This window comes from Eptatretus burgeri, chromosome 1 (genome assembly GCF_056783735.1).
Source record: "Eptatretus burgeri isolate ZD-2024b chromosome 1, Ebu_testis_v1, whole genome shotgun sequence".
NCBI lineage: Eukaryota > Metazoa > Chordata > Myxini > Myxiniformes > Myxinidae > Eptatretus > Eptatretus burgeri.
Window position 1 is genome coordinate 49,320,763 of NC_140961.1, and position 10,000 is coordinate 49,330,762.

Here is a 10,000-nt window from a genome sequence, read left to right on the forward strand (position 1 = left end):
CTGTTTGTTTTTTATCCAGTTTGTTCACCTGCGACGAGCAAGTGGCTCATGATATTAGCTGGGATTCCAGGTTGAAATCTCATATACTGTCAATAACTGACAAAAAGTCAAGTTGACAATTTATGCAGCGAGTGCAAGGGGACGGCATTCTGACCTGCAAACATTTGTGATGTCTGCACCGGAGTAACCGTCTAACTGCTGGGCAATTAAGACAATGTCCACGTCGTCTGCAACCTCCACTTCACGCAGGCTTATCTTGAGCAGATCTTCACGTGCTTTGGCTGCACATCAACAAATAGTAAATTAGAAAACGTGCTTTTATGATGCGTGCAGAGGAGGAAAGGAGTGCAATAATTGGAGAGTGGGTGTTGGTACGGGGAAAAAGGGAGCTCACCTAATGGAGGATTTGTAGAATATCAAGGAGAGAAGGTTGAATAGGGTGGGATGCTACGCTTCAATGGTGGACATAATGAGATGTATTTATTGTGTGAGGAAGGGATGAGAAGGTTAAGGGGTTGAAAATTTTACTGTTTTTATAGCTATAATATGTTGAGGTTCCCTCAGCATAATCACATCAAAACGTCCCTGACATAGTAAATATGTTGAGGTTCCCTCAGCATAATCACATCAAAATGTCCCTGACATAGTAACAATGTAACATGGCAGCACCAACATGTCAGCTATTCAATGTACCGCATGGAAGGGGGATGTATATCCTTTTCTCCAGACGTCGGCGGAGCGCTTCGTCAAGGTCCCAAGGAAAGTTAGTTGCTGCCAGAACCATCACCATCTTGCTAGGGTCTTCACCATACAATGAACCTATTCCTGTCAGGAGACCATTGTAAAGTATAACAGCACCATAGAGAGGCTTGGAAATCAAGGTAAAAAAAAGTAATTCCATCTCTCTCTCTATCGAGTGCAGCCTGTGGCTGCTGGTTGCATCATTGGTTGGGACGCGGCTATGCCGCTGATGCAGTGTCCCCCTTACCAGTACACTGGTGCTCACTTTGCCGACCTCGGAAGGATGACAGGCTGAGTCAACCTCCTGGTGTATTTTAATTCAGCGGCCAACGGGGCTTGAACTCAGGACCCTAGGATCCCAAGCCACCACCCTCACCACTAAGCCATCACCAGGCTTAGTAATTCCATTACAATGGCAAAATTAAAGACACAGGAATCAAACAGGAACTTCTGCTGGATCGACAAAGTTAGCTCGGGACTTGTAAACGCAAAGAAAAGGTTTCAAAGCAAGTTTAAATACTCTTAAATTATTAAATCAAGGGCTTGTGTTTCACGTAACAAGTATTGTTTGTCAACTTGAGTGAAAGGGATGGAGGTACCTGGCAAAAAACCCCCAGTTATACAAGAGGCAAAAATGAACTTTAGGAGGTACTGTCACATGTGAGGTAGTGTCCATGATTGTGGCAAAACCACACCACAATTGGCTAGGATTTGACCACAGGGGTTGAAGGAAATGTGAAAGCGTGAGAATCTGTGAGTGCAGAACCTACCATCCATTTGAACAAGCAGCTCAGATTTTACTCTACGGCTCGCCTCGTGTTCGTCCGATGTCCCCCGCCGGCTGCAGATTGCGTCGATCTCATCCACGAAAATGGTTGTTGGAGCATAAAAGCGAGCCTAGTCAGACCACACGAACATCAATCACCACAGAACAGACCGCACTCCCACTCGCTTTCTGTCAAGTGAACCAACCACACGAAGCGTCAATCACCACAGAAGACTGCACTCCAACTTGCCTTTAATCAGGCTAACCACTATTCACCCCTTCCACGGGACACCATATACCCTACTACACCCAAACTTTTAATAATAAAAAAAAAAATCAAGCAAGGAGATGATGAACGGATAATTAAGCTGTTGGAGCTGAAGGGACAATGGACGACATCAAGGGAGAAACAAAACAGATGCGTGGCAATGGAGCCTGACCATTTCAAACAGAAGCCGCACAAGCTTCTCAGACTCCCCACGATACTTGGACGTGAGGGTGGATGAAGAGACATTGAAGAATGTAGTCCCACACTCTGTGGCCACAGCTTTCGCAAGCATGGTCTTTCCAGTCCCCGGCGGTCCGACCATAAGCACACCCTACAAGGGGGGAAAAGCATCACTTTGTTTCGCAATTTCGATAAAATTAGAAATCAACAGACACATTCACCTTTCCATGTTTTGTAATCGACATGAAGCAAGTACATGTTGTGAACCAGAATCCAAATAAACCTGGACTTTTGATTGGAAAAGCCAAAGTTACACATGCCTATCAAGATAGAGGAAAGTTGTACAAGAGCTCAGTGAATAACTGAAATTTCTGGTCAATAGAACATCAAGCCTGTTGAAATATCCAAACAACAATCTGCACAGCAACAACTACCTGTCAAGGACCTCTGTATACAAGAACAAATGGTGGGGAAGGAAAGGAAGACATTTGGTATGAACAAGACTATAAAGAATTCTATACTGGAAGGCATCCGCATCCGAAACCTTCCATTCCAATGGGACAGATGTGTGTCCAAAGCTGGAGAATACCTTGAAATGTAATGCAAGTACAGCATTGCTTTTGTAATACATGCACACACATTTACTTCCAAGGTATAAACAAAAGTCCAAGTCAGGTTAGAAACAATCTCACACAAGGTATGCTGAGCATCTCGATCCGGGCGATGACAGGAAAGTTTCAGTCCTTTTGCATACATCGGCGTAACGTTTCAGTACTTTATATACAGTCATGGAGGAGTTTGTAAAACAACTTGAGCATAGGACAGACAATGGACAAGTTTGAAAGGACATCAAATTTGTGTTTTACGATTTATAGCGGTGTTTGGAGCACTCTCAATCAAAAACATTTGGACGCCAATGTCGACTCAATGATGGCACAACCTTGGCAACCAACATTTTATGTCAATCTCAACAAGATGTTCACAACACCACCAGAATTTATGCACAACATTTGTAATATATCTTGGAAAACGGATCACAAACAAGAAATTCGAAACAACAAAGCAAACAAAGTATACAAATGCAGCACTCAAAATTGCATGACATGATAACCCTTTTGAATGAATAAATACATAGGGGCGGAACAAAAAACAAAATGATAAATAATTTTTCAAAATAAATGAGTGATGGTGTGAAAAAAATAACCCTCGACATCGTTCTGTTTCCTAGAATTCCTTTGAAGCGAAGAGTGTTGGGGAAATGCAAGGATCAATCAACTCGGAGGTTTTATTCACCTTTTTCTGAAGGTCAGCTGGAAAAGATGAAACGATTTAGATTTAAAAATAAATTTTAAAAAACGACTTCACTGTTGTCATGACCTATCTCGAGGTTAAAAGACTCAGCACCTGAGATTAAAGTATTCACCAAATTTGAGCTTTCAGCTCAAGATACATGAACGAAGTCACGACTTGCAAGTGTGGAACTTCAGTGCAACCCTAAACTGAGCTTAGAGAGAGGACCATTGAAGTGCATTTTGAGTGTTGCAGAATGGTTAGAGCATCCTCTGAGTCTGGGAGGTCAGCGGTTCGATTCCAATCCTGGCAGAGTCATACCAAAGACTCATAAAATGGTACGTGCTGCTTCCTAGCTTGACGATCAGCATTTGGAAAATAGAGCATGGATAAACCACATGGGTTTGCATCCATGGAGAGATTTCTCCTTAATTGCCACACTGAGTGCAGAGAGAAAAAACAATGTGATCATAATAGATTGTGACCCTGCTATCCAGTGCTCTGGGAAGTGACATCACTTCTCCGAAGCTGTTGTGGTTACGTCTCATGTATTGTGTGTATACAATATATTACTGAACCAATTAGAAAATTTGACTATAATCGATTTAAAAAAAAAAAATCTTCAATTAAAAATGTAAAAAAATAAAGAACGTGCTCTTTGCACAAAATCCATTGTCTATGCTCTTTGCACCACTTGACTTGCAAACATACATTGCCAGGTGTGATGAGTGGTTTGTGCATTGCAACCCGACTATGGTATCTCACTCTAGTATACCATAGTCGGGTTGCAGTGAAAAATAGAAACACTTGGGTAAATGAGGGACACCACATATATTGAAAGCAACGGCTTCCACACAGAGGTGGGCCACGTGCTAATTAAGCATACAACATCCGAGCATGCTTAGGGTCACAAGAAAATGCTGCACAGGCCTGGTTGCTTATAACTGGCTAGCATGGCTGCAAGAGAAGACCTCATGCAAAAGAAGCTTCAGTGACAAAGACAGCTCAACTTGCTGATGTTTTATGAGCAACAGTGTTTAAGGTGATGTTGGCCTGGAACTCCGAGGGAAAGACCATCAGAAAAGAGCAACAGTGGGCAGAAATGCATTCTCCAGGATCATGACATCCGTGCATTAATTTGAAGTGCAAGGGAAAACGGGTGAACAACTGCAGGTGAATTGACTGAACATTTCAACCTGGGGCACGAGCAGCCAGTTTCACCAAAAACGGTCTGCCGAGAACTGCACAGAGCGGGATACCATAGTCGGGTTACAGTGCACAAACCACTCATCACAAATGGCAATGTACGTTTGCAAGTCCAGCGGTGTAGAGCAGAGCACAGACAATGGACTACCAAGCAGTGGAGAAACGTGATATGGTCAGATGAATCATCTTTCACCATGTTCTCAACAAACGGCAGAGTGCACGTGTGGTGCAAACCTAAAGAACTCTACAACCCTAAGTGCTTGGTTCCAACAGTGAAGGGTTTTGGTGGTTCTGTAATGTTGTAGGCACATTTTCCTGGCATGGTTTGGGTGCAGTCATTCCCTTAAAAGGCAAGGTCAATGCCAATCGCTACTTAATGGTACCAAGTGATAATCTTCACCCCATGTTGCAGAATTTATTTCCTGCCAGGAGTGTCTTCCAGGATGACAATGCACCCATCCACAGAGCATATGTGGTCACCCAATGGTTTTATGAGCATAACACTGATGTTATCCATATGTCATGGCCTTTTCAGTCACCAGATCTAAACCCAATTAAGCATTTATGGGATATTCTGGAATGATGCCTGAGACAGCATTTTCCTCCTCCATCAAACAGTTGTGAGTTGATTGACTTTCTCATGGAAGAATGGCGTCGCATTCCTCCTGCAAAATTCCACACGCTGGTTGACTATGCCACGATGCATACAAGCTGTACGTGGCAATCCAATAATGTTCAATTAAGTTAGCGACCTTACATTAGTGTTTCCATTTTTTTTTGTCCATTACCTGTATCTTCAAAAAGTCTTAAGCTCTGTTTAATAATAAATAAATAAATAAATAAAATTTAAATTAAATACAATTTCTTTTCCACAGGAAATTTGTTGCATTTCCACAAAAATTTTGTTTACACAATGGAATTTCAGAATATTACTCTTAGGAGAACACCATTGCAAAACCAATCAAGCCAGTCTGCATTCATACACAGGCAAAACAAGCCTTTTACCTTCCATGGTCTCCTGATACCTTTGAAGAAATCTGGCATCCACATTGGCAGCACGACAGCTTCCTCCAACAGTTTCTTGGCTTCTGCCAAATCAGCTATATCGTCCCTACGAAACCAGAATGTCGGATGGGAACAAAGTCTTTACTACTTTGAAGGTTTTATCTTTTAAATGCATCCACAACGATCATCGGGGCAGGAGGAGTGGGAGTGGGGCTTGCAAAGTTGTTTCCCATAACATGCTGAGGAAAAACATATTGTGACTGAAAATTAAACGACAAACATTCAATTTGTATTAGAAGGATAACCTTTGTCTCATTAAAACAGTGAAACTCATTGCCTGTGTGCACGACTGTTTTATCACTTGCAGTAGTCCTGACAGGATGGTGGAGAGGTAAGCACACTTACCTTTGAGATATCTAGTCTGGGTTTGCTTCTTAGCTAAACAATAAATGAGAATGGTGCAATGCAGGCAGGGAGTTGCATCACAAAATGCACCGTCCCTTAAATCGATGTTAAGCAGGGGACCTTTGTGCTAGCATTCGGTGGTGGACGTTAGAGATTTATCCTGGTGCTGAAGAGAAGCTGAGAATTCAAGTTCATAAACTGATGGATTGAATTAACTTGGCGTTGATGCAACACAGGCATGATGGGCCAAACAGCCTCCTCTCTCATCAAAGTTCTATGTGTATATCCTTATTCTGAGACCAGGATGGATGAGTCTGGAGTTGCGAGGAGTTGTCGCATCACCAAACTAAAAGCTGTCTTTTACAGTATTCAGAGAAAGCACTTGGTGCATCACCTCTGTGATGCAATACATGCTCAGCATGATATCGTGCTATTACAAGAGGCAAACTGGAACATGTAATCTCAAGATGGCTGATTACAGAGCAGGAGGACAAGCACATTGGTGTCTGGGCTGGAGAGTAGGATTGTCTATGTCTCTGTATCTACAATGTGTTAGACCACATTTGTGTTGGAGTCTTCCTGATTGAAATATATAATCCTCATAATCTGTATAAACAAGTTCATCACTGACAGCAATTCCTCCACTGATGAAAAGCATATGTCCATGACTGATACTTCAAAAAGTGTGTGAGAAGCATTGAGCCAGTGCTGCTTTTTTCTCATCTTTGCTGAGAAATAGTTTCCAGTTTCTTGGTCGTATGAAATCCAGGAGTACCTAGCAGTTCAAATCGATCAACTTTGTTTTTCTCTCATGTGAGATCTATTTAATGCCATCCCTCAAGTAAGGGCCATGGATCTATTTAATGCCATGGATCATCTATTTCATGCCATGGATCTCAAGTAAGACAATCTGGGTATTCCATCCTGGCTCTAAAGAGAAACCGAGAATAATGATTCCAAACTTAACATCTGTAGTGAGTTCAGTATTCTTCATTGTAAATACCCTGATACATAGTATGCACAATTACACATTGGAGATAGTGTTGCTGCATCCATAAAGAAGGCCAGATACCCTAAGTCCCGCCGTCACGTCAGCAATTGTATGCAGGACCTCAAACAAGACAGTACAGTTGGCCTCCCATACCTTTCGGTATTTTGATTGCAGATTCAATATTGAAAATCGTCACGGAAAATGGGTACATCTTGAAGAGCAAAGGAAAGAAAAGAGCAGTACAGTACACTGACTGGGACTTGGGAACACAGTCAGCTTTCAATGGGCATGTGCTTGCTGTAAACCTCTTGATGCGTGTATACATATCAACTAATATTGGTCACTGCATCTGGAAACTAACAAATACCTTAAGTGTAAATGCACTTGTAGCAGTGGTAGTCGTAATCGTGTCGAACAAAGGATTAACAGAGTTAAATTTGCACTTTTGTTTTTAAAAGACCACTCTCAGCAAGACTAACAGATCTCTGACAAATAAGACTGGAAAACTTTCCTATAGAGAAAGATTGGAATGAAATAAATTTCTGTTCTGTAATCGTGCATTTTCTTCCTGTAACCTTCCACGTTGAATGGCAAATACATGTCCAAAGAGACAATCCTGACTGGCTTAGATTGCTCAAAGTAGAGGAGCTTTACATGGTTTATGCTGCAGTATTAATCAGGAAGATACCAAAATACACTCAAAAGGTAAAACATTAATCATCAACTGTAATACAATGGGATTTGAAATACAAGAACAATAAATTTGAAAAATATTTCCATCTTCACAATCTCCACTCACTCCACTCAAGACTTGTACAAAAAAAAAACTCACATAAATAGCATCCTTCCATTTTCAAAATCTTCCTGGTAATGGTTTTTAAACTCTATGACCAAAACTTTAAAACTGAAATGTCAACCTTCTCAAGGTGGAAAAAATATATTCATTAAAATAAATCAACTGTCTCCAAAGTCAGATGCATGGCCAAATAAGAGTGACCTCTTCTTGCCCTCCCTCTCACCAGTGGATGTTTGGATTCCGTGACACGATATCACGCTCGAGAACTTCGACCAAGTCCTTATCATAACCTGCGCCATCAAATCGTCGCATTTCCTCGTTGGGCTGCTCTGCGACCCCTCGCTTTGCCTATAAACGAAAGGGCGGCATCACAATAAACGAGGAGAAAGTTAGGCACATTTTCAAGGAAAACACTTGAAAAGCTGAGGTGGGGGTTAGGGTGGTTTACAGACCTCTAATTTTGTAATAAGTGCATTGTACTGAACTTCATTCAATTCAGAGATAGGAAATATTGATGCCAACATGATGCAACATTCTTTATAATCATCACTTGTTGGTGTGCTATCCTTCATTCATTTTCTACAATTTTTATCTGATTTTTAATGAACCTGGAATTATATCCCAGGAAGCATTATGTCATAGCATAATTGGATGAATGATGTCTTAACATTTAAAATTTGCACTTTGAATCTAGTAGTGGGACTTTCATAAAACTTGGCCGAAAACTTTGATAAGATGGGTGAGTCTTCATGGATTCAGAACACAGCTATTTACTCAAACATTTGGATTCTGACCATAAATGAAAACGATCTATTACTCATCTGTGGAGATTTAAACCACGATGATGCCAATTGGCTGGGAGTTGGCTATGCATCAATGATCCAAGGCATTGTTGCCAAGGGTTTCTAGCATTCAATAAGTCTCATCCAATCAATGAATTTTCCAACCTGCAGCTCTGGTTTATCGTGTGTCCTCCATTTTGGAATTGATAATGACCAAATTTCCATCAAACCTATCCTGCTCCTAAACTGCCCCAAATGGCTCATCTGACCATCGATATCTATTTACAAATTCAAGTTTCCCAATTGGGTGAGTGTGGTAAACATCATAATCACAGCATGTAAAATGCTGAATGATACCTCATTTAAGAGCTCTTGGGTTCAGACAGTCCATGCAGAGGTTTACAACTTTTGCTATTCATGCTATTTCGAGTTATATTAATTTTTGTTGCACACAAGGTGTATTAGCCTATACTCAGTCGTTGGTTTGCCCACCTACCGGAAGTTAAGTATATATATATATATATATATATATATATTTATATATATATATATATATATATATATATATATATATATATATATATATATATATATATATATATATATTTATATATATACATACATACATACATATTGGATTCGCTATATATGCTAGATATCCCTTATTGTCGGGTTTTCCATCTGTCTGTGTATGTGTGTCTGCAACGCGAGGCTCCACAGCACGAACCAGCGAACCGATTTCGATGAAACGTTGCCAACAGGTGCCATATGGTCTGGGAATGTGCGCGTTTGAATTTCGTTGCCAAGCAACCACCCGTTGCTGTGCAGCAACCGAAAAACCGTGTACAGTATTTTCTATACTTGTCCTTCAGTTTTGAATGTGGAGAAACGAGACTTCGGAATTAAACACTACGAGATATTTAGAAAATTTTACTTGAGCCGATTTTTGATTGAGGTTTTATTTTTCAAATGGTAGTCCTTCAAAAATCGGGTGTCTATTTACTGTCATTTTTTATGAGGGGCTTAGGAAAGTGGGCGGAGCTTAGGGAAAGTGGATGTGATTGATGAAAAGTGGGAGTGGCGTAGGAAAGTGGGAGTGGAGTAGGAAAGTGGGCGTGGCTTATGAAAAATATTGTGTGGCTCAGGAGGTGTGGTCACACAAGAGCGTTGAGAGAAGTTTATCGGGTTTTCCGTGTGTGTGTGTGTGTGTGTGTGTGTGTGTGTGTGTGCAACACGAGGCTCCGCAGCACAAACCATCAAACCGATTATTTTTCAAATGGTAGTCCTTCAAAAATAGGGTGTCTATTTATCGTCATTTTTTATGAGGAGTGCCAGTTGGCAAAATACGCAATAGGAAAAATCTTGCCAGGCAGAGGAACAATTGTATGTGAACCAATACGTCTTGGCAATGAATCTTTGTTGGTGGATCGGTCAGAATGAAAAGCATTGTATCAAGCGCATCCCTCGTCGCCTGCCCGCTTATGTATGTATATATATATATATATATATATATATATATATATATATATATATATATATATATATATATATATATATATATATATATATA

At 40.7% G+C, this 10,000-nt stretch overlaps 1 protein-coding gene across 1 annotated transcript in view; it reads right to left on the minus strand.

Moving 5' to 3' along the window:
* Nucleotides 1–10,000, minus strand: part of LOC147034451 (katanin p60 ATPase-containing subunit A-like 1) — a 68,163-nt gene that overhangs the window by 1,577 nt on the left and 56,586 nt on the right. Inside the window, exons 5-10 of the mRNA XM_085883579.1 lie at nucleotides 7,872–7,996; nucleotides 5,457–5,562; nucleotides 1,948–2,106; nucleotides 1,512–1,638; nucleotides 694–825; nucleotides 155–281 (exon numbers count right to left, since the gene is read on the minus strand). Coding sequence (XP_085739705.1) covers nucleotides 155–281; nucleotides 694–825; nucleotides 1,512–1,638; nucleotides 1,948–2,106; nucleotides 5,457–5,562; nucleotides 7,872–7,996 — 776 coding nt within the window. The remainder of the gene's footprint in view (nucleotides 1–154; nucleotides 282–693; nucleotides 826–1,511; nucleotides 1,639–1,947; nucleotides 2,107–5,456; nucleotides 5,563–7,871; nucleotides 7,997–10,000) is intronic.